This window comes from Tachypleus tridentatus, chromosome 12 (genome assembly GCF_004210375.1).
Source record: "Tachypleus tridentatus isolate NWPU-2018 chromosome 12, ASM421037v1, whole genome shotgun sequence".
In the NCBI taxonomy this organism is placed as follows: Eukaryota; Metazoa; Arthropoda; class Merostomata; order Xiphosura; family Limulidae; genus Tachypleus; species Tachypleus tridentatus.
In genome coordinates, this window is record NC_134836.1 from 72837651 (window position 1) to 72864471 (window position 26821).

General features: G+C 35.7%; 1 protein-coding gene across 1 annotated transcript in view; it reads right to left on the reverse strand.

The window, feature by feature from the left end:
* LOC143233589 (aquaporin AQPAe.a-like) overlaps window positions 1–12638 on the reverse strand; it is a 73132-nt gene extending 60494 nt beyond the window's left edge. Inside the window, exon 1 of the mRNA XM_076469961.1 lies at window positions 11660–12638. Coding sequence (XP_076326076.1) covers window positions 11660–12069 — 410 coding nt within the window. The 5' untranslated portion in view covers window positions 12070–12638. The remainder of the gene's footprint in view (window positions 1–11659) is intronic.
* Between the last annotated feature and the right edge of the window lie 14183 nt (window positions 12639–26821).

Here is a 26821-nt window from a genome sequence, read left to right on the forward strand (position 1 = left end):
TTTGAGGGGAATTCGAACCCGCGACCCTCACCGTCTAGCTATACTGGGACTTCTTTATACTTTGATTCACTAATTTCATTCATAATTAAATGTTCTTCCTATATGTTCGTGGTGCCACCTTCCTTCTCGTTGTCACAATCATTGAAAAACACAATACTTCACATTAACTCAGCATTCTAATACAATAAAGCACTCAGGTGGATTGCTCAGAGAAAATTTCAAATCCTGAGTAATTTGAGACGGTTTCTCAGATGTTTATAAGATTCTGCTTCACTAGTCGGACATTATCGGAGAACTAGAGAAAAGGCTTTTAATCTGCTTTTATCTGTAGAACTAAAATAAGGGGAAAATCTAGTTGGATCCGTTACACAAATTTGAGAAACACACGAGACATGTTGAGAAACTTTAAAAATTGAAAGATAAAAACACCGGTCTATGAGTTTTTGTGTTTTGTTGAATTCTGCGCAAAGCTACTCGAGGGCTATCTGCACTAGCCATCTCTAACTAAACAGTGACAGAATAGAGGGAAAGCAGCTAGTAAACAACAACCATTTTAACTCTTGGGCTATTCCTTTACCAACGAAAAGTGATACTGGCCGTATCATAATAACGCCCCCATAGCTGAAATTGCGAGGGTTCGCATCCGTGGCTCCTAGATTGAGAGTCAAACGCCGTAACTACCAGGCCATGCCAGGGCCCGTCCTATGAGAAATTTACCTATGTAAGTTCTGTCATCCATGTGATCTTGAGTCAGGACTTTCTGAACCACATACAAGGATGTGGCAGTCAAAACGATTAGGACAAATTATTTATTTTTCATAATTTACAAAGTTGCACGACTTCTAGTTTTTCAACAACTAAATTCTTTTACTTCTATTGTTAGTTGAATTTGTTCTGAGGGTAGATAATTATCTCGACTCATTTTCACTAACAGTATTCGAACGCGTTACACGAGGTTCGTCTTTGTCAACAAGTATTACTTGAAATGTGTGTATTTGTTCCTAACGTTATTGTAACTCAAGTGTTATGTGATTTTGTTTCATAGCACATTTTTTCATTTAATTTAACATTGAGAGTTGTCCCTGTTAATACCTTCACTTATTTAAGTAAATCCTATTACATGTATATTGCAATATGATGAGGATAATATAAGAACAAGCGTTAATATACAACAATAAAACGTGCCACGTTGAGAAGATAACTTAAGATCAAGTGTTAATATACAACAATAAAACGTGCCACGTGGAGAAGATAACGTAAGATCAAGTGTTAAGATACAACAATAAAACGTGCCACGTGGAGAAGATAACGTAAGATCAAGTGTTAATATACAACAATAAAACGTGCCACGTGGAGAAGATAACGTAAGATCAAGTGTTAAGATACAACAATAAAACGTGCCACGTGGAGAAGATACTATAAGTTCATGGTGTTGCATACAACAGTAAATGATAATAAACCTTGTAGACAAAAATGTCATTACAATATTCCACACCAAAATAATAATAATATTTCAACACATAAAGATTTTTAGAAACACATGAAGCATATCTGTTGAATACTGTTTAGATTTACGTGTTAGAAAATAAAACGAGACTGTACGATACCAGTTTACGACTTCAGTTGTATAAAATCACTGTTTGAAAATCGTTTCAACCAGCTGTTATTTAATTCTATAAAAACATGGAATCCTATGTAAGAAGTAAGTACAAATGGAAGCATTTGAAATAATTAATAATTCTAACAGTTTGTACTTTGTAAAATAAAGAAATTTTATAATTTATAAAATATAAATTTATAAACAATAAATATCCTCTACTTTATGAAGTATAAAAAACTTCTGGAGGTTATTAATTACTTAAATGGCTCCACTTTATAAGCCAGTAATATTTCAAGAATAAATTATAGCTTTAAATTTATCCTTTGTCATTTTCCGTGAAGGTAATTTTAGTGTTACTTGTTATTATTATCGTTAGCCGCCCGAAGAAGGTTTTTATTTTACGTGCTACATACACACCTCCATTTATTTCCATGTGTATAACGTTTAAAGCTTTTATTGGTAATGTTATAGTAACTGTAAAGTTTTCAAATAGGCAACTGTGATTCGCTAACAAGAAACTTCACCAGCAACCGTTAAAAACAGAGTATAGAGACTGGGTTACAGCAAAATGTACTATGTGTACGACAGGTAAAAACGTGAAGCACTTAACTAAAGGTAGAGTTGAGAGCCACAGTAGAAGTGCAATGATATCAAATAGAACTACGCTGTTCTTAACACTGCCATTCAGTATCATGAAGTCTGAGAGGAATCCGTAATTCACGTCAGTCAGTTTAGTGTTTATTGGCACAAAGCAACTGGACTAACTGCGCCATCGTCATTCAGTAACAGCTCACTTAATAAAAGTCAAACCATCAACATCCTAAGGAAGATTAATGGTCTGATATTTCTTGCAGTAATTTTTAAAGGCTTAACACAGAGTATCTTTTGTATCGTTGGCACTAAATACATAAAACTTAGTGTTTAGTCGATGTATGAAAAAGAAAGAAGTGTGAATAAGGTTTATAAGACGCGAATTTTTTTTAAAGAAATTATTGAGAATTGCAGTTAAAGTATGAAGAAACGTACTGTTTGGAGAGTAACAAGGTTTGTTGTTAGTTTAATAGTACGACCCAAGATTCTTGACTTCTTACTAGTCTTATTTTGCGAATGAAAATGCTGAAAATATGTTTAATTAACTGTTCACGAATATTTTTTGAATAAGGCTTCATCAGCATATATATACTTTGTTTGTTTGTTTTGAATTTCGCGCAAAGCTACACGTCCCTAATTTAGCAGTGTAAGAATAGAAGGAAGGCAGCTAGTCATCACCACCCACCGCCAATTGTTGGGCTACTCTTTTACCAACGAATAGTGGAATTAACCGTCATATTATAACGCCCACACGGCTGAAAGCGCGAGCATGTTTGGTGCGACGGGGATTCGAACTCGCGATCCTCAAATTATGAGTCGACCGCCTTAATCTATCTGACTATGCTAGGCCTATATATATTCTTTACATTGGAGTTGGAGTACAGGAAATAACTTCCGTTTTCTTTAACAACACATAAAATGGAAGTATTAATTTCACCCCTTCCACTTTCAAAGTTAGTGAAAATATTTAACAGGTTGAATTTCCTGAATAAAAACGATTCACAACAATGTTTGGCGTATTTTTAGGTACCGTAGAATATTTATTTTAAGTTTCATGTTCTTGGATTTTAGTGTGGGGAAGTGATTACAATAAAGTTTGTGGACAAGTGTATTTTGTTTACAACAGAGACCCGGTTAAGTAGATTGAATAGTAAAATTGACTATAACACTATAACTCCTCTACGGCTGAAAGGGTGATCATGTTTGGTGTGATAAAGGATTCGAATCCATAATTCTCAAATTGCCAGTGAAGCGCTCTATTCACGAGACCACGCCAGGCCGTGTGCTTTTAAACTCATTGCGGTGTGTATTTCTTTACCAATTTCAAATAGCATACGAGTTCTTTGCAGCATTAAATATAACATAAGCGTTCATTTTGTTAATAAAAATTTATATTTTACTTATTTCTCTGACTTCTAATCTAAGTTTGGTGCGCGTATTTAAATGAACAATAAACAAACATTTAGAAACTGCTCGGTTTGTTCTTTCCTTCTTTCTCATCTTTACATTTAGGTATTATAATTAATCTGTATAATTCTTGTAATTACTACACTGGAGATATTCGTGTACACTTTCTCTTCGGACAACCAAGGTGGCGTCTTTTTACCACGCTTAGTACAGGTAACTGAGAAAAGTTTAAGGCCTATGATTTTTGCTTACGAAACTTCTTAGTCGTTTCTAAAGTACTATGTTCGTTATACCTTCATTTTATCTCGTACATGAACAAAGTGAGTCCACTTTCACCTTCTAGTAGCATTATCGTAAAGGTGTTAATAACAGACTGTCCCGCCCTCTACTGTGCGAGACTTGTCCAGTTGCAAGTATTAGCGCGTTTGACTTAAAAGTAAACAAAATTGAATTCTCAATAGCCGCGGTATTGGAAAGTATTTTAGGCAGGAATAGAGTAAGTTGATCTATGAGACCTTTTTGTTTCTTGCGCCAGCAATACCAAGCTTGGAGCTCTCGTATAATGGGACTCACCACATGAAACAAAACAAAAACTCAACATATTAAGAAACCAAATAAACACAGCCATAAAACTGTGCTCAGCCGATAAAACAATACTTCATCAACATCAAGAAATTTCCTCCAAAAACCGTGGTAAAAATTACACATAAATTATACAATAAATCTCAAGATACAACAAACTACAAAACTTTACGTTACTGCATACCACATGTTCCCGACATCAGCGAAAAAATAACCAACATTTGGAAAATCTTATAAGAAAACACAACATTCTAGTGAACACCAAATCTGTTCAAAAACCAGGTATAAAATTAAAGTTCATATTATGTAAAAACTACACTGACAAACACAACACCAAGATATTTTATAAAATACGATGCCACAACTGCCACGACTTCTATATTGGAGAAACAAGTAGAAAAATGGAAACCAGATTCAAAGAACAACAACGACAACAAAACTCTTCACAGTTTTAAAACACTGCAAATCAAATAAACACAACATAACTATATAAAACATCCAGCTACTAAGTAGGGAAACAAATGTAAACAAACGCAAAATTAAAAAAGCCCTACTTATGCAACGACTCAAACCGAAATTAAACCGACATAAAGTCAAACCTTTATACCTATACTAATTAATAACCTAATATATACTGCAACGCCCCCTACAATCCTGTATCCGTTTACACTCTCGTCCCTAAGATATGTGCCCGGCAACGGTCAGTCGCAAACTCTCTTTGTTAACCCGAAGATGACCTAAGAAGGTCTAAACGTTGTTCTCTACTTTATTTTTATCAAAGTTTTATTACCCATACCAGCCGTCTTGCGATACAGTTTTACTTCAAGAGGGTTTCTCGTCATCACGAATTCCAGTTTATTACTCATCAGCCTACCCTCAAATTGAAATTATTTTGGAGGGAACTAGAGTAACTTAATCTATAAGACCTTGGGCGTGGTCCAATTTGTCAATCAAAAGGGTTTGACCTTCAGAGTCCAAAATTGTGATTAGATATCAGATCGGCCACGAGATGACGGAGTTATGAGCTAAACGTTTGCACCGAAAAAACAAAAATTTCAGAGACGTTCTACAAGCCAAAATGCCGCGGCTAATAAGAATAACAAATAAACATCTATTAGAACAATAAAGACAAACAAAACGAACTAGCTTACACTTTTTCCTTTTGTCTGATTGATATGTGTAATCAAATTAATAAATTATTTCCGTACGAGGAAAATGTTATTAACTTCTTGAATAATTCTAATATATTTATAAAATGCTGGTATTCACGGTTCTGGTGTGTGAGTGTGTGTGTATTTTTCTTATAGCGAAGCCACATCGGGCTACCTGCTCAGTCCACCGAGAGGAATCGAACCCCTGATTTTAGTGTTGTAACAGTTCTGGTATTTCACCAATATATAGGATAATAACACTAAATAATTAGTTACAAGCATATTACACAACATGTATATATCGTTAAGCCCTAGTGGTTCATCGGTAAAGTTGAAGGCTTATAACATTAAAAACTGGGGTTCGATAGTCGTAGAGGGCGCTCACAGCTAGTACAGCGGTAAGTATACGGATTTACAAAGCAAAAATCAGGGGTTAGATTCCTCTCGGTGGGGTCAGCAAATAGTCCGATGTTGTTTTGCTATAAGAAAATACACACACACTCATAGAGGACACAGCACAAATAAACCCATGGTTTAGTAGTTTTGTGATTACCTACAAAACATGTAAGTACAGCTGTAGGTAAACTGTCTGTGAATGACCAATCTTTTGTTTGTTTACAGTTTTAGTACCGGTCATCTCTGGAGAATATATGTGAATTAAAGTTCTAATGTGTTAGCAAGGTTTAATACTTTAATCTCACAGAATAAGACCTCCAGTGGCTCAGCGGTATGTTTAAGGATTTACAGCGCTAAAATCCGGGGTTCGATTCCTCCATAGTGAACAGAGCGCAGGTAGCCTATTTCGTAGCTTCGTAGTAAAAGAAAAACAAACAAACAAAACCCAGAAGACAAATAAATATCGATATAAACTCAACTGAAGCACGCACGAACGCACCCAATAGACGTAAAGCACCCGTTAAAACTGCGTTTTATCTATGTGTTAAAATAACACACGAACAATTAAAGTTTCATTCCTCTATGTATTAAATATAATTTAACAGAAGCAAACTTTATAGCCATAAAACAATTACCATATTTATATTATAGAGCTTAAATACAAGTTTGCTTTTGTTTTTGTTAACTTCACTAACTTAATGCACGTGCGCGATAATTATTTTCACTTGAACATAAAAAAGAAAAGGAAAAGAAAACAAGTCGAACAGGTTCTGGACTATAGTGGTAAAACGAGGAATGTTCAAATTAAAATACAACCGTTGAACGATGCTTTGATAGCAGCTGGCTACCTTTATAATACTTCATCATAAGATTATCTCGAATTACTCAATTTGGTCTGATATTTATTATTTTAAGCCATTAGATACACCAACACGAAATTTAGCTTTTCGTTCTACAATACTTCTGTAAAACATTCGTGAGTTTCCCTTAAAAAATTATAAAAGTAAAAGAATGTAATTCTTTTCTCGTATTTTTTGGACTGTTTATTTGAGAACTTCGCGAAACGTTACAATTAGTGCTAAATGCACATAGCAGGCCCTAACTGCGAACTTACAAGCAAGAAATAGTCCGATTTGCCAAAACATTTTCTGGATGTTCTATTTCAGCAGATGATTGTGATGACGTATCACTACAGAATGGACTAGCTGTGCTCTGCCCACGCGGATACTGAAACCCGGATTTTAGAGTCGCAGTTCTGTAGACTTATCGCCATATCGCTAGTGAGCAGAACGACCTGGAAACGGCAAGTTAGTATTCCCAATATGGCGAACAATCCGTTAGGCCCAGGGCCGTAGCGCTTGTAGCGCGAGAGGTACTTTCCACAAGACGCCATCAAACATCAGTATGGCACTAATTAACCCTCCTTATTTATTTTATTTTTCGCAGAAGATGTGAAAACAATCCAACATTTATTTCCAGGAATAACCCTGGTGGTGTGACTAGGAAATTATAATGCGAACAGTGCTGTTGTAAATAAAACCATAAAAAAACGTTTCTGAAACATTGTTACACGATATTTTAAGAAGATTCTGTTGGTATATTTGTTCCGCCATCTTGACGAGTTCACTGTTTTACTTATGTCTCGTCCATAACAATCGGAATAGCATTGGCTCGGCTTTGTTTTTTTTTGTTTGTTTCTTTATTGGTTAGCACATTCATGATGACGAATCTAATGCACTTCAGAGTGAAGGTAGCTAATCAGCAACACCAACTGTCAATTAATAGGCTACTCTAATCAAATAATGTGATTTTTATTGCAGCTTTTCTACCGCACTCACTGCTCCAAATTGAGGAGTGTGTTTTTGAGGTAGCATGGCACGAACCACGAATCCTCAAAGCCAGTATTATTAACCCTTTTATTCTCACACTAGTGTTAAAAATGAATGTTTAGTAACACATACAACTATATGTAATAACATTTCCGCAGTTAATCAAATAACAGACCAGAATCACGAAGGAAAGAATTATAGTTTAACTAAAGAAGGAAAGAATTACAGTTTAACTAGAGAAGGAAGGAATTACAGTTTAGCTAAAGAAGGAAGAAATTACAGTTTAACTAAAGAAGGAAATAATTACAGTTTAGCTAAAGAAGGAAAGAATTACAGTTTAACTAACGAAGGAAACAATTACAGTTTAACTAACGAAGGAAACAATTACAGTTTAACTAAAGAAGGAAGGAATTACAGTTTAACTGAAGGAAAGGAGTTATATTTTAATTTTATCTAAATAAAGGAGTTACAGTTTAATTAAACTAGAACATTATAGAACATTATAAATATATCAAGATTTATGTCAAAAATTTAAAAAATCAACAAAATTTAAACATTGTTTACATAGTTAGAGCTAGAGAGAGAGAGACATGAGTTGTTTATAGAAAATCCGAAAAAATAATATTAAATAAGACAACCGGAATTGAAATAAATTATTATTATATTTGCGGCAAAGCTACTGAGGCCTTTCTTAATGTTGAATAACTAAACTGGGGAAAGACAGTCAATAAACAATACTTTACAATACTTACATCCTAACATCCAAGTTATGGAATTTACAGTCACTCTTATAACACACCTATAGCTTAAAGTGCAAGGAATATTTTTGTGTTAACCCAGCTCCGAAATCCAAGCACCTCGAGTGACACAGCGGCATGCATGTCTGCGGACTTTCAACACTGTAAACCGGGTTTTGATGCCAGTGGTAAACAGAGCACAGATAGCTCATCGTGTATCGTTGTACTTAATTACAAACAGACAGACCGAAATCAAATCTGTACCACATGGTCAAACCCTCGCGTTAAAGATATTATAACAAATTAAGCCTACTTAGGAGGTTAAACAATCGTTTGTAACGTCTTAAATTCAACAGATACTCACTCTAAATTCAAACACAGATTGTAGATTAAAAACAGGATACAATAGAACTGAATAGGCCTGGTTTTTTTCCTTACTGTAATTACGTCTATATAAAAAAATCATTCTATATACTGCAATGAACTGGATTAAGTTACACAACCGTTGTTATCATTGTATACCACTTCAAAGTATATATAATCTCGTTCCCGTGTTTTTGACCATAAAATAGTTTAGATAAGATACATTTTATCATTTTCATAACGTAGATAAAACAAGGTTAAACATAAAGCATAGTATACCATAGGCTTTTGATGGATAGATGGAGTTGAGCGGCTTTGATAAAAAACAACTACAGCAACTGACAGTTCATAATCACAAATTTAAAACAAACCTTAAAGTTCTGGCAACAGTACGTCCGGTTTGTATCTCTCTGTTAAAAAAAAAAAAGCAAACTATTTTGGGACGTAACAAATCTTCCAGTTTTTACATACCTTAGTTTTGTTTTAGCCAAATGACTCCACATGTGTCCAAAATGTTAAGATTTTGAAGAAATTTTGTTACTATGGTAAAGATGTTAAGTTGTTCCTAATTCTGGACTACTGGCCTTTTGGGGCCGTGGGTGCGTTATAACGGTGACGGTAAAATTATACTGTTTGATTAACGTAGCCCACGAGATGGCGTTGGGTGATGTTGACAGTCTGTTTCAATTCTAAGAAAAGATGAATTTTACAGAAAAAAGAAAACTTTGCAGTCAAAAGAACTACTCATACAGATTAATTTTGCAGGTTCACATTTTTTATAAAAATTATGTGCTAATAAATGAAACGTAGAACTCAGTGCAGAAAGAGTCCTTTCTGAGCGGCAATCCGAACGTTTTAGTTTTAACGTTTGCTGCTAGGAAAAGTACTGTGACGTAATAGTTGCCAAACAAACCGCCAACGCTAGCGCGTTAAATGTAAATAAACATGGCCAGTGCATACGGAGAAACAGAGGCGGAGTCTGTTTTGACTTTGTGTTCTGAACAGTATCGAGTAGCGCCATATCAATTCGAACCTACTCTGAACGAACCTAGGACAGTTACTTTTGACACGGATCTGACAAGTTCTAGTGATAAGGACAGTTCCACGAGCGAGAGTAGCGGAACTGTGAGTGATACTGATAGAGCCCAGGCCGGTTGCGAGTCGATCATACCTCCATTGGAAGAATGGTAAGCCTAAGTCATGACAACAAATATGGTCTGTATTATTTCACGTGCAATTTTAAGCATCTCGAAACCTGTCTGGTGTTTATAAATTATTGGTATCACAGACTGAGTTTTATTTGTTTATACTTTGCCGACCATGGTAACTAATACTCGCTCATTCCACAATCATTGTACCGTGTATTTATGACTCATAACAAAATGAATTTCAATTATACATTTATGGTAAATATTAAATGTATAACTTATATGACATATACCGTATGTTTGTGCAAGGTGTAGGTGTGGTTTATGCAAGCAGATGCCAACCAGGAGAAAATGCGTTTATTGTCGCTCATACGACAAGGTGTCAAACCGATTACAAGATGAAGAGTACATTACCCAGACTCGAGGCTTTGATGGAAATTGCCTGAATATCGATGTCTTGGAAGCATCATACTATGAATTTGTTGACTTGAATGATGAGGAGCCAAGTCACGAGTGTGTATTGTTCAAGATGCAGTTAAACATAAAATAGTATATTTGAGTTTAACCTACAATTAAAGAAACTGTTTATCCAAAACTATGATCCTACTTGAAACCCACGGAATTCAAAACAGTGGGATCCGACACAAAACATGAGCGTTCAAAGTGATCTTAACAAAGCTTTGCATGGTGTGAAGGAGTCCAGTTCTTCCTATTGACCATCCGCACCCACTGTCGCCACCTTGCCGGTTCCTTCTCCTTGCACGGAAACGAAAAGAAGCTATTGCCCGAGGCCAAACCGTTTTTACAAATATAAGCAACGCAAAACCATGTTATCATGAAACAAAGATAAAGTAGCAATATCAAGACAAAAAATAGTCTCACAAAGTATGTAATCCGAAAAAAGCACCGATAGATTTACATAAACCACCAGCACTGAAAGGAACAAAATGGTCGGTGCGCAACGAAGTGTGTTTGGCAACTATTACGTCATAGTTGTAAAACGTCACGGAAACAGCCGAACGACCGAGAGGAACTTGAGTTCGAGAACCCGCATATTTTGTTTTATTTTTTACTCAAAAACTAAAGTGTTTAAAAATATGGCAACTACACAGGAATTATACCTAACCAAAGTACAGTTTCTAAGGCAATTATTAAATTTGTTGAAAATTCTCCTTTAAGAACGGTTAACGCAAAAAGTAGCTTTGCACGAAATTCGACAAACGAGACCAACAACTTGAATAGTAAGGAATATATTGTCATATCAACCCGGATCGCCAACTCCGAAATCCAGAGCTCTAATACACAGTCTAATCACGTGTTGTGTGACAAATTAGAACTTCAAAAGTGATCGTGTAGAATGCATTTCGCTTTTTATTGAACAGAATAGTGAGAAACTAAATAATAAATTGAAACTTACGTTGTTTCACAGTAAAATATTTGCACTACGCTTAAAACTTTCTCACGGAATATTAAGTTTTATCTTTTAACTGGCCAACTGACCACCGAAATTTACCACTGTAATATATAACCCATAAACCCCTGTCTAATGCTATGAGATAAACTGTGATGGTCGTATAAGACTTTCTGTAAAAAACTATTCTTGTTAGTAAAAGAACACCAGTTTCTCACAGTCTTTAATTTAACATAAATCAAACATGTCAAAAGATATAAACACGTGATTCATATCTGAAGCTTTAACGTTAGGTAATTTTTCATTTCAAGAAGTACTTTTTTTTTTTATAAACGTTTGAACACTACAAGTGACTTTTAATAGAAGTTTAATTCAAACAACGTGTCTACCTCTTTTCATCAGATGACAACAGAGCTATTACATCAGTTTTTTTCAGAAACTTACCCGTACAGGAGGGCTGCGCCAGCTATGGCTCCACCACATTGCGAGGTTACGTAAAGAACTGCCCTGAGTGGGGTAATCTTCTGGGTTAAGACCATCGCAAGTGTCACTGCTGGGTTAACATGAGCTCCTGAAATGTGGCCGAAGCACTGGACGAGTGTGGCGATAGCCAGGCCACTGGTGAATGATTTAACCAGTATGTTGGTGCGTTCAACGTTTGGCCATGATATGTGGGCTCCACATAGTAAGAACACGTAAAAGAAAGTTGCCAAACACTCGGCTATAATGGATCGCCAAAACTCCAGGGTTCGAACCTCTTCTTTCATAGTTTTTTTCTTGTTGAAGTTTGAGCGGATATTTTCCACTTTGTTCACGAGGTGTAAAAAGAACGACTCCAAAGACACGTTTGCCATTGTTGGTTTGTTTCTTTTCACTAAGTGTCCTAGCAATAGTGCGGTACTTTCACTGACCTAGAAGTTCAAATACGTGACTTTTGACCTGCTAGTTGATTGACCACTACGATAACGCTTTCTCTTCTTGTGACAACGTTACATTACTGCTTTACTAGAGGAATGACAACTACTTAATGCTCTGCATACGAACTTATAAAAGTCCAAAATCTCGTCTTGAGAAGTCATGCATACCCTCTCCAACATTGTTTACAATAAATACAACACGTGCATGTCAAGCGGTGTGACGACCCCCGGTGAATCAAAACTCTTCATTATAAATGTTTTGGCCTTGACTGGAAAAACGCTAAGAAACGTTGAAGTCAAACTTGGTTATGTTAATTTAATAAAATATATATCACTATCTCCTTAATAATTATTTCCTGCAATATGAGCTAATTCGTCACTGCAGCGTTGACTGAAATTAACCATGTCACTTCCCTTCTCTGTTCATAACGTTCTCACACACTGATTTCTATAAAGCTTCGTCTTACTTCGCAATCGGTTGTCATCTACTTGTTAGGAACGACGAACTGTGGACACCAAGCAACGCAATTACGTCATCACCTACTACGCGAGGAGGTGGAGCTACATGTCTGAAACAAGGGAACGATTTGATAAGGATCAGCAGTCAGGGAAACCCTAATAATTTCAGATACATTTGTATAATAATTTATAAATATTATTTATACATCAACACTACTATACCGATGATCGTGCCATGAATTGTATAAAAAAATCCAATCATGACAAGATGGCCGTTTGTATTTAAAAGTAGAGAAGTGTATTGAAGGTATAAGTAGGAAATATTTATTATAATATAAATATATCGTATTAGTATAAACAACGTTGTACAGTGGCTACGGCAAAGTTCATGCACCATCACGTTATAAGCGCAACGTTGCACGAGTTTCTTTCTTTTTTTATGAATTACTACATTTCATTATTTATGGCGTAAAGACTACTGTTTTAGGTTAGGCTTTAACGGATACAGCAAACATAAGATATGAAAAACTTGTTACAGCAATTTGGTATAAGACTGTAAGACAACTTACACGCACGGGACATACATAAAATTATATATAAATACATTCAAATATCAAATGTTTGTTTGCTTGTTTGTTTTTGTTTTTTGAATTTCGCAAAAAGCTACTCGAGGGCTATCTGCGCTAACCGTCCCTAATTTAGCAGTGTAAGACTAGAGGAAAGGTAATCAGTGATGTCGAGAAACCCACTTGTTGAGAAATGTATATGCAAAAACGGCTCGTTTGGGTTGAGAAGTATTCTACTCTTTTACCACCAAATAGTGGGATTGACCGTCACATTATAACGCCCCCACAGCTAAAAGGGCGAGCATGTTTGGCGCGACAGGGACGCGATTACGAGTCGCACGCCTTAACCCACCTGGCCATGCCGGGCCCAAATATCAAATGATCTTCAGATGAGGAGGTCAGAGGGTTCTCTGTAATATATTAGAACTTTCTGTTTTCGGATATTTTATTTTCGTATTTAATCTTGAGACATCTTCTATTTAATTCTTAAAAACCCACAATCAGTAGGTTTTTAACATTCCAACTAGAATGCTTTTAATGTTTGGCAAAAATAAAAATATTCAAATTTTTGTGTTATTAAATTAACAGAAATAAGAACTTTTAATCCTATTTAAGTTGAGACGATTGTGGTCTATTGCTAGTTGTGAATCAGAGTGTTCACATCCCATTGCCGTAAAACTTGCACACTGTACTTTGAGACGATGGGTGTACCACTACTATATCCCATTATTACGGGCAGACAAGAATAGTTCGTTTGTATTTTAATATCGCGCAGAGCTACACGAGGGTTATCTGCGCTAGCCGTCCATAATTTAGCAGTGTAAGACTAGAGGGAAAGCAGCTAGTCATCACCAACCATCTCCAACTCTTGAGTTACTCTTTTACCAACGAATAGTGGGATTGACCGTCACATTATAACGTCCCAACGGCTGAAAGGGCGAGCATGTTTGGTGTGACGGGGATACGAACTTGCGACCCCCAGATTATGAGTTGCACGCCTTAACACGCTTGGCCATGCCGGGCCTAACTTATAGATACTTTCTAAGTTATAGAATCAAAAACATTTCCAAAGAAGCAGTTTTGATTTTTTATACTCCCCAGAAAAGCTACTCTTGTAATTTTAAACAAACGAACTCATCATGTCTCGGTCACGCAACTCCAATGGAGTTAATTCTGACATTAGATAATCGTGAGAAACACAGATAAATCGAACACTGTCTATACCGCTGGATGGGATTTCTATTAAGTTGGTTGGCGCACATATGAATAGTTCATGAAAAAAACCCTAAATCGTACTGTCTTCGCTAAAAAAAAAACCTGAGAAAAAAGATAAACATTCCAAAATTGTCCAGGCATCTGTTTGGGACCTGTTAAAAGTATTATTTGTACAAAATATCATACAAATTGGTCCAAATACGACGAGTAGTTATTTAAAATTATGCTTTTTGTGGCATCTTGACACTTCCACCCACCCATAGTTACTAAAAATGGGCATGTCCAACATTTTTACTGATGTATTTTGTCTGTAGTGAAGTGTCTTTGTACCAAACTTCATGTATATTGGCCGAAACAAGGCTAAGTGATTGATAAAACCACCTAACATTATGGGTTTATATAACCTTTTGATCTTGCAAAATGACCAAAAAAGGACATATTCTACATTTTTGTATGTATATGTATAAGACTTGTAAAAAACCAAAATCTTTGTACCAAATTCCATGTAAGTTGGTCGAAATTTTGTGGAATAATTATTTAAAAAAATGTTTTTGTGGCATGTTCACCTCCTATATTTACTAAAAATGGGCAAGTTCGCCATTTTTCTATTTATTTTTAGTCAGGGTGTTAGCCATGTAGAAATACATATTTACCTCAAATCCGAAATACTAAATATGGCCAAACAGTTCACCAAAATTCTCGAAATTTTTCTGAGTTCTGATCCTTCCTAAAAAGACTCAAAATGGGCAAATCCAACTTATGAGGTCAAAGAGCTGAAACAAACCAAAAATATAAATTTTGGGCTCCTGTACAGTCATATTTACAACAATCAAGACAAAAATAAACACAAGATATGTATAGTTTTAAGTGCCCAACACGCCGACAAACATATTTTGACCAACACACATGCGATTTGGTAGAAAGATAAACAGAGAAGTCCAACATTTTTTTACTGTCAATGTGTGGGATTTTTCTAGTTTTTTTTTATTTATAGCAGTCAAAATACTATAAAAAACATAATTTTGTGTTTTTGTTCTTTTGTAATCACTTAGCAGTATTAACGTCAATTTACACAGGATTTGGTAAAAATATACTTTTTTAAAAGGTCACAAGCAGCGACACAGAAAGTCTTATACATTTCTATGTTTTTTATAGTTTTCTTGTGTTAAAATTGGACATCTTAGGATTGCGTGGCAAAGCCATGTTACACCCGACAGCGAACGTTAGCTTTTTTTTAAATCAGAACTATATTTAATATTACATTAACAACATTCGTAACAACGCACTCTATAATTTAAAATGTACTTATGTCAACTAAGATTAAAGAATTAATTCATGATGAGTAATATCAAGGTATCCAATTAAAAACGCCCACTAGGGCGTTAGATAACAACGGGAACCGAATGACAATATTTACAGAGTTCATTTCATCGTTGTTACGAGTTTCAGTTTCAACAATGCCGAAACATTCTGCTGATGTTTTAAGGTTTTAAACATAGCTTTCCATTAAGAAAACGACACGGTTAAGTCACGGTACATCGCAGACTTACAGATAAAGGTTTCGTGCGGAAACGTACGGATTTAGGAAATACATTATCCTTTTACTTCTCTGTAAGTTTTCCATCCGCCGTTTTCCTAATCGGATTGAAGTGTCAAAGAAAACAAACAGAGATGATTCAATGCAGCACCCTACTGCTTGGTAACGATATGTTGGTGTTTTCTAGAAATGTTCTCTTCCTTTTTTTTTGAGGATGTGTGCGGTTGATTCAGACGACCTATATGTTCAACTATACTGTACTCTAAAGTTATCACCTAATCATAACGTATTTAAATATCGTTCCCAGTATCACGAGACTCACTACTAAAGTTTAAATTAAGTGGTAAAATGACAAAGTGGAAGGTTCTTTCTAGTCATAAGGGTCAAGTGGGTTAAAGCGTGCGACCCCTAATCTGAGGGTCGCGGGTTCGCATCCGCGTCGCACCAAACATGCTCGCCTTTTCAGCCGTGGGGGCATTATAATGTGACGGTCAATCCCACTATTCGTTGGTAAAAGATTAGCCCAAGATTTGGCGGTGGGTGGTGATGACTAGCTGCCTTCTCTCTAGTCTTACGCTGCTAAATTAGGAACGGCTAGCGCAGATAATCCTCGAGTAGCTTTGCGCGAAATTCAACAAAAAAAAAATTTAGTCGTACTATAATAAAAGTACAACAACACAACCTACAAACAAACAAACAAAATAACTAATCCTACCGTATAACACGAACAGTACACTCTGAAAACAAAAGATCCAAGTGCATTGTTTAAGAACTGTACATTATAGAAACACAGAATTCATACCAGTGTATTAGAGAGCACGTCCTAGAATGAAGGTTTAGTTTACATTATGCTTTAGAACTTTCAAATCAACAATATGTAATTAAACAAAACTAAGAAATGATACGAATAACAAATACTACACTGTATTTAGATTTACGGAAGTGTTATAATATTGTTGGTTTAACAGTTTTATCGGTATTTATATTTACTAAAGTGTTATGATATTGTTGGTTTAACAGTTTTATCGGTATTTAAATTTGCGGAAGTGTTGTATCATAACAAAGTAGTTGATTAAATAATTTAATCTGTCTAACATTTAATAAGTTTGCGACTCGTAATCCGAGGGTCGCGGGTTCGCGCCCGCGTCGCGCTAAACATGCTCGCCCTCCCAGCCGTGGGGGGTGTATAATGTGACGGTCAATCCCCACTATTCGTTGGTAAAAGAGTAGCCCAAGAGTTGGCGGTGGGTGGTGATGACTAGCTGCCTTCCCTCTAGTCTTACACTGCTAAATTAGGGACGGCTAGCACAGATAGCCCTCGAGTAGCTTTGTGCGAAATTCCTAAACAAACAAACAAACTTTAATAAATTTAACGACATTATGCTGTAACAAAGTAAACGAAGAGAAAAAGAAAATAAAACAACATTATTATATAATGTTTCCTACAGCGGACAGAGGGCACACACAGTTAATTATATAGTTTTGAGCTCAAAACAAACAAACTCGTTAGTGTTCGTTTAGACTTTGCTCTTGTCCTCTCTTGGTTTCATATTCCATTTGGTGTTTATATGTCTGTTATTAACATACCTTCATTAAAATGTTAGGCTTAGTAATATCAGTATCAACTGTGTATAAACTGTTCGTACAGATCTTATTTCTTTTTAGCCAATGAGATAGAAGATCACAACTCAAATATTCGGTCTGTTAATGTAAATCTCCTTCAGATTATCTCTGCAAAATATCTTATATACTATGTACACGGATAAGTTAATATATTTTAAACACCAGGAACAACCCCTACACTCGAACATTTTAACCAAATTAGCAACTACGTATCAGATACGAGTATGATAAAAGAAACGACTTACATTTGAATCTGTACTCCACATTACACATCACGTGAGTTAAACGTCTGCGCCAATTACTGTTGTTTGCGAGAGAAAGGGGGTAACCAATTATTTATACCCGCCGCCTATGATCAACGGTCACAGTTATAACGCCCACAAAGGTTAAATTGTGGCACTAAACACGTTTGGACCTACCAATTACGAACCGATTATTAATCGCTAGGTTCTAAACCACACTCCGTTTTGGAAAGTGATGTACATAATAAAAAACGGCATAGCTAGACAAGCTTACAACTATAGGTTTGTTTGACTATTGTTAAATAGCTCTTTACTGTAGTTCTATAGAGAAACACGCACATAACCTTCAAAACTTTCACATACGTATATATAAATAAAATTAATGTGTAGTTTTCTTGATTAAAGAGTTTATTTATACTTTCGCATTTGTGATTTTTGTTAGATGGTTTATTTTTGTCTCACGTATCATTTATATACCAACAGAAACCTGCTGAAACAATTTAACATTAGTTTTCTAAAAATATTGATGAATAAATAACAAATATGAAGTTAACCCAATCTCTTAGGTGAGAGTAAATATGCAATATGATTGTATAGTGAGCGACTTACAACCATTTTATATCATTTCATGTGTTATTTCAATAATGAAATATTGTATGTTTATTTTTAATCAAAGAAAACCGACTGTTGGCAAAAATAGCTACACATGAACCCAGCACATTACAGTACTCCGCTCTGCTAAATAGCCACTTGGAGTTGTTATTTTTTCCCCCACTGGATGTCTCCGTTCCTTGTCGTTTTACTAAAGACAAGAAATATCGCTACCAAAGTGAATAGTTTTTATTTCTAAAATAAATGTCAAAGGAGGGATATTTAATACGTGTGGGTTTTCTTACAGCAAAGACACATCAGGCTCACCGCTGAGTCCACCAAGGGGAATCGAACCCCTGATTTTTGCGTCGTAAATTCGTAGACTTATTTCTATACCAGCAGGGGACGAGATATTTAATTCACTTGAAATCCCGTTAGGATTTACGATGCTCAGGTCAGGGGGTCTTTTCCCATTGCCGAACACTGCAGATAGCATCCTGTGTCTTTGTTATAAGAATAGACGCACGTTTGTTTGACGTGTTACAATTGAATCATGTATGAAACATAAACTGAATAGCATACAATATACGTTCATCTTTTTGTGCATTTTTTCCATTCATGCTTCGATTTTTAAAATACTTATTTGTTTGTTGGTTTTGAATTTCGCGCAAAGCTACACGTCCCTAATTTAGTAATGTAAGATTAGAGGAAGGGCAGCTAGTTTTCACCACACACCGCGAACTCTTGGGCTTTTATCAACAAATAGTAGAATTGACCATCACCTTATAACGCCCCCCACTGCTGAAAGGACGAGCATGTTTGGTGTGACAAGAATTCGAACCCGTGACCCTCTGATTACGAGTCGAGTGCCTTAACCACCTGGCCATGCCGAGCAAATATTTCTTTCAACCATTAAATGGAGAAAGTTCTGTTTTGTGTATGTGTTTGTGAAATTGTCACACAAAAAGGAACTTTTTTATCTTTAAGTAATTGTGTTTTTTTGTCCCGCAAATTGACCATTCAGCACATACGAAGACTGACGTGTCGATATAATTCTAAGAATTGCAAAAATGAGTAATTTTCCTGAAAGTTGTGTGTGTGTATATGATTAATAGTTCAGGAGGTAGAAAGCGTGATAGACAGTCATTTGGATCATTATATATACATAGATAGATTAAAGGCACTTTTGTCTATGTAGTTTCATTGTTTGAGAGTAATTTAATATATTATTCATTATTGTATTACCAAAGGTTTTCTTTTCATTACTGTGTTAAATGGGTGTTTTGTTTTTTTTGTTGAAGGGTTTTCCCTTCTATTTGATATTACTGTGTTCCAAGTGGTTTTCTTTTTGTCATTATTATGATTTCACGATATTCCAAGGCGTATTTTTTATAGTTAAATAATGTCTATTTGTAGGTTGTTGATATTTATTTAAGGATTGTTTTTCCTATGTTGGGTATAAACTTCTACGGGAACAAGTGAAAGGTAATACATTTTTTGACCATGTTTGTTTATAAAGTTAATTGGTTTTAAAGTTAAATTTATCTGTCAACTTGCGGACAAGCTTGAAACAGAAAGAGAAGGAAGGGTGGATTCATACGAAACTTTATATAACTTCCTACTTTTTTGTTAATCTTTGAAAACAGTTCGTTTGTTTTGAGCCTATATAGTTTCTTCATAACGTAGCCCGGCATAACTAAGTGATTAAGGCGCTCGATTCGTAATACGAGGATCGCGGGCTCGAATCCCCGTCACACCAAACATGCTCGCCCTATAGCCGTGACGTCATTATAATTTCACGATCAATCTCACTATTCGCTGGTAAAAGAGTAGCCCAACAGTTGGCAGTGGGTGGGGATGATTAACTGCCTTGCCTGTAGTCTTATACTGCTAAATTAGGGACGGCTAGCGCAGATAGCCCTCGAGTAGCTTTGCGTGAAATTAAAAAAACAAACAATAATACGGCAAGGAAGAGCAACGTTGTTGCTAGTTGGTTTTATTATTTCGTTATTATTTGGAGATAAAACCTGATTTGTCCTGGGAAGAATTATTATAATGCTGAGCGTTGTGAGAGATTGTTGATGGCAGGAGTGTTCTTCACTGATAAGACAAATATCTCGCCATTATGACTGTGTTGACTGAAAATGGTCGATCATATTAGTGTAATGTACAAGAGCTGAAGTAAGTTGGCTGAAGGAAAATATCCGAAGAGAAGAAGTAGGAAATCGGTTAAATAAATCAGTAAAAGACGACCTTCCAAATTCAAGTACGCACAAGTTGTTTTTATCTTCACAAATAACTAAACTGTTCTCCTTTTGTTTCACTTGGTTACGCCCAGTTTCTTTGAACTTCGTGATTCTTCCTGCCGAGCCTCCAGTTAGAAAGCGGACCCTACTTAACACTGTGAAAATCAGTTTTCTCTCAACATACCACAGTTTTAACACTAATATACTCGAGCAAAGAAAAAGTGCGTGATCAATTATTTATAAGTTTGCTTTATTTGAATTTAATATCCATCAAACTTTTACACAAATATTTCAATATTCTGAGATTAACTTTGCGTTCGATAATCACACATTATTGTTTTTAAATATTTTCATATCAGTTTTCATCCATGTGATTCATGAAATACCTAATTACGGGAGTAGTGTTAGATAATACACCCGTATTTACAGTAACAGATTTTGGTGTTTTCTTTGCTTCTCTGTATTTGGAAAGAAGGAATGCTAAGAAATACGAAATTACAAATCTGTTTAATTAATATACATGTAGAGAAACGGATTAAAAACTTCTTATACGTACATATTTAATATGTTAATTTCAGTTTGAAGTTAAGCAAAAAGCTACACAATGGGCTATTTGTATTGCACCCAGCAGAGGTATCAAAACTTACAGCTGTTACACTAGGGGTTACTATACTAATTCATGCAATAGTTTGCTTTTTTGTTATAATTTTTCGGTTATTGGGTATGAATTTCATCGGGCTAATCGATTAGCAGCCCAATTGATAATATATCGATAGGTACAGAGTTCGAGACGTGATCTACTAAACGTGCTCCACGCTTTCAACTGTGGACGTGTTATACAAGTCATAGCCAATTCTGTTAAAGAATACGCGTTAAGGCAGTGGGTGCAGCTAGCTGTATATTTTACCGCTGGTCAGTAATTAAAACTAGGAGCTACTAGTAGAGACTGTATAAGCGATTGTATTATTTCATACCCCGTTTTTTGTATTCATGTTCACCTAAAGAAAGTTATCTTCATCGTGAGAGGCAAATATTTCATAATTAAAAAAACCACTTCATAACGTACAATCTCATAGCAAAATTCGAGTTTACTACACCAGATGTCACTGGTAAGGACACAGTTGTATAATGTTGAAGAACCCTGAATATTCTCTTGTAATGAGAAAAATTAAGAAGGAAGAGTCAGCATTAATAATCTCCAAGCAAATTTACTTTAAATTGTCGACTTCCTTTGCCGTCAACAAAGCTGCCCTCTGCTGGACATTATCTTCTTAATGAGACAGTAAATTTGACGTTAATTGGAAATAAGGAGTAAAACCAGACAGCTTTGGGATCTCTCCTTCTTGCTGCAGAATTAAATTGGATTAACACGAAGGGTAGGAGATTCACGACAGCGTTCCTTCTCCTGTGTCTTTCTTAGTTCTGTTTTTCAAAGAGATAAGAGAAGAAACACCCTAATATTTGTACATTTTTACTGTAGTCAGTGAATTAGTCCCTCACTGGTAAAGCGGTATAAAGCTAAAAATCAGTTTTCAATACGTCTAGTGAGCACACACATTTACTTCACTATGTAGTTATGCGCTTAACAAACAGTTAGTAAATAACTAATAAAATTATTTTAAAACATCGATGTAGTGGCTCGAAGGATGTATGAATATGTGCAAAGGGGAAGATTAAAAAAAACTAAATAAATCTGGCCTCAGTATATAACTTTCACACATTTTCTGACCAAATACAAACTTTGGTCACTTTATTTTCAAAATATTTTGGAAGTCATTCAGTTCATCTCTACAGGTAATGTTTACTAGTTATTTAAAAATTTTAGTTATAAAAACAAGTTCGGTCTTTCATTAGGGAATTTCCAATGTTTAATGACACTATATTTTTAAAACCAGTTGACTGAACTGTGTTTAAAATTTGATAAAGATTACGTCAACTGTAGTACTCAGCAACTCAGTAAACAGGAGGTTAAAACTGTGGATAAATTATGAAGGAAACGTGGTTAATAGTACGTTCTCTGTTGTGTTTTTGCAATTTCGCACAAAGCTACGCGAGGGTTATCTGCGATTTGCGTTCCTAATTTAGCAGTTATAGACTAGAGGAAAGGCAGCTAGAATTCACAATCGATGGCCAACTCTTTTACCAATGAATAGTGAGATTGACTGTCACATTTTAATGCCCCCACAGCTGAAAGAGCGAACATGTATGGTGCGACGGTGATTCAGATTATGAGTCGAGTACTCTAACAACCTGGCCATGCCGGACCTGTATATGTCTCTCCCTCAAAAAAAAAGTTTCTAATGTTGTAAATTCGCATTGGAATTAAAATGGATCAATAATGAGGAATACGACAAAAATATCTTCAGTTTAAATGATTTTTATTTAAGGCCTACTGGTTTCGGTGTTAAGAACCACCGAATAGCGATTTAAATCGTGACATTTAAAGTATTGTTTTTACAGGTGGCAATAGATGGCACTAGTATATAACTAATGATTATTAATCGCAAATCGTTCTGTATCAGTTTGTAATCATTAAAGAATGCAGTCAATTTCGTATTACGAATATTATACTGTAGGTGGCATCAGAAGGCGCCATCTTTCTTTATATTTATATAAAAACTGAATAATAACTGACAAAACTTATTTGATTACATTGCAGCGTAAACAAAATGCTTTGAGTCTGAATTATACAACTTAGTCGAAAAATAAAACAAAAATCCTTAAAAACAAGTGCGAGCCAAACTAAGTGAATACGCTTGTTTGCTTGTTTTTTCATTTTGCGCACAGCTACACGAGGGCTGTCTGCACTAACCGTCCCTAATTTAGCAGTGTAAGAATAGAGGAAAGGCAGGTAGTCATCAACACCCCCGCTAACTCTAGGGCTACTCTTTTACTAACGAATAGTAGGACTGACCGTAACATTATAGCCTCCACGGCTAAAAGAGGATTTTGGTGCGACTGGTAATTGAACCCGCGACTCTCAGATTACCAGTCGAACGCCTTAAACCCACCTAGCCATGCCGGGCCCGTGCGTTTGTTTCTTGAAGTTAAGCACAAACGTTCATCGGTAATCTGACCAACACGGATATTCGAACCCAGTTTCTAGCGTTGTAAGTCTGCAAACATACTGTTTTATCAAGGGAAGGAAGTAATATTTTAATTCGTGATGCATTTATTCGTTTCCGAAATATTACATTTATTTACTGTAGCATTTACAAAGTACTTACTATTTATTTTTCTATCACTATTGAATGTTACTGCCACATCTACTTGTAGCTTGTAGGTATTCCGAGGTAAATCGCTTTATAGGATAAAACGTCAATATTTTAAACCTTGCTCTACTAGTAACATAACATATACATAATGGCCTAACCTAGATATCCTGGATCAACCCTTCATACTTCAAAGCATTTCATATACATCTGCTAGCCCGGGAACCACAAATTCGTGGAAACCAAAAAAAACCAGTTTCTGGAACACGTTTATCGTTTTACTGCATTCACATGCTCGCGACAAGTTTGTTTGATTTTGTTTGTTTTTGAATTTCGCACAAAGCTATTCGAGGGCTATCTGTGCTAGCCGTCCCTAATTTAGCAGTGTAAGACTAGAGGGAAGGCAACTAGTCATCACCACCCACCGCCAACTCTTGGGCTACTCTTTTACCAACGAATAGTGGGATTGACCGTAACATTATAACGCCCCCACGGCTGAAAGGGCGAGCATGTTTGGCGCGACCGGGATGCGAACCCGCGACCCTCAGATTACGAGACGCACGCCTTAACACGCTTGGCCATGCCGGGCCAACTCGCAACAAAAACAAACGCACACAAATTTAAAACAATGTGCAATTTTAATGAGGTTGTGTGTTATTTCCGAATTTGAATGTTCAAGCTTTCGCTGTTTCTAATTATCGGTATTAATGTTCTTTGGGTGGACCTGCGACGCTCTCTCTTTCTCTGTAGTTGTTAGAGCCAGGTACACTAGACCTCTTCCTCCCCTGGGACGCTAAACTACATGCATTAACTTGTTTAAATTTTGCGCAAAGCTACTCGTGGGGTAACTGCACTAGTTAATACCACTCGCTACTTCTTTATCAACGACGACTGGAATTGACTTTCATATTATAATACAGGGGGAAGGGGATTCACAAGACTGGAAGTGTGGTCATGTTCGATGACGGAGATCCGAACCTACGACCTTAAGATTGTGAGTTGAATGCTCTAGCCACCATTATTTTAATTAATTATATTAATTCTCATAAAATGCGATTACTTATTCTGGTCGGATAACTTGTGAATATTAAAAACTGTTTGAATGGGTTCAGCTGCGATTACGTTACAAAAGCTCTTGATTACAACAAAAAAAAAGTGTCTACTGTCCAAATATCACAAAATCATGGCCATCACCCATTTCGGTGATTGGGAAGTAAAAGGTGTTCTTGAGTTATTCTTAAGAAAGAGTTACCCGTCAGGTTGTATCAACTGAATGAGAAAATTCTAGTGTTCAAGTTGTTCATTCGCTATTGTTTAGTATAACTTTTAACATGTTCTTTTCGTTTTTAATTGGATCTATGGAACAGGCGTCTCTTTATTTGTTAACATGTTAAATGTTTAGGTGTCGATTTTGTAAATATTACCCTCAAAGGATCTTTTTTCACACCAAAATCCTCTTCTAAAGTGTTTAATTCCAAGAGAAGAGGTGTAATAAACAAAACAGTTAACACCAATCATATGAGTGAACCCTTTACGTAGATTTTCTGAATACTTAGTGCAACCCGTTAAAGTGCCACAGAATTCAAGGTAGCTCAAACAGTTGTGATTTCTTCTTATTAGTTTGTTTGGAATTAAGCACAAAGCTACACAATGGTCTATCTGTGTTCCGCCCACTACGGGTATCGGAACCCAGTTTCTAGTGGTGTGATTCCAAATATATACCGCTCTACCACTGTAGGGGGTGAATACTTCTGATCAGATTCAAGGAACTGTTTGCTTGTTTTTTTAATTTCGCGCAAAGATACACGAGAACTATCTGCGCTAACCGTCCCTAATTTAGTAGTGTAAGACAAGAGGGAAGGCAGCTAGTCCTCACCACCTACCGCCAACTCTTGAGCTACTCTTTTACCAACGAATAGTGAGATTGATCGGCACATCATAACGCCCCGTCGGCTGAAAGGGCGAGCATGTTTGGTCTGACGGGGATTCGAACCCGCGACCCTTAGATTACGTGTCGAGTACCTTAACCACTTGGCCATGCCAGTCCTTCATGGAACTCGTCATTTATTTCTTGTATTGAGTAAATTATCGGATTTAACATATTTTTCAAATTATGTTTTGGAAGGATGGAACTACCTTTAGTTCAAGGATGCATAACGGTACATCCCGTGAAGATTAGACAGTTGTAAGAAAACAAAAATAAATGTAACTACTGGTACAAACACTGGAATATAAACAAGATAATTAAAATACTTGGTAAAAACAACACTATATATAACACAATATTTTCACTATAAATATATTTTATCTTTGTTACACATCTCCATCATACAGCATTTAAACATTTCAGAAAATAAATAAAACAGTATTTCATGCTGACCATACATCATTAACTTCCCCTTTTTTTTTCTAACATAATGTCTTAACAATAAAACCACAGACAGTGAAAATGTAATACTTCACATATCATACTTTCCTTTCAAGGCTGCTAATAAACGCAACATATAGTAACATTTTTACACTAACCACTTCTAGTCTGTTTTTCTATGGATGATGGTGATATATTTAAGTGGATGTCTTTTGTTAGATGCAACGACATCTGTCAACACAAGCTATTACGAAGATGATGCGGAACGGGCTTAAAAATACAACGATACAATACTCTCAACCACAGAATGAAAGTTTCACTGTAAATGCATGAAACATATTTAATGACAGTGTAATTGGTATATAAGTTCATATAAACAGCTCTGTTTTGGAACATAACCTTATCTTAGGCTATAGTCCAATACTGAAAATATTACAAATATTAAACAGTATTTCAATTATTAATGTTATACAAGAAATAAACATGACAAAAAAAATACACCACCACCACCACCAATAAGAGGGATAAACTTTAAAAGAAATATGGTGACAACGAATGTAAGTTATATTAACTACCACTTTGTTATTTACCGTTTCTGTATACAACTTTTCAGATTATATATATATATGT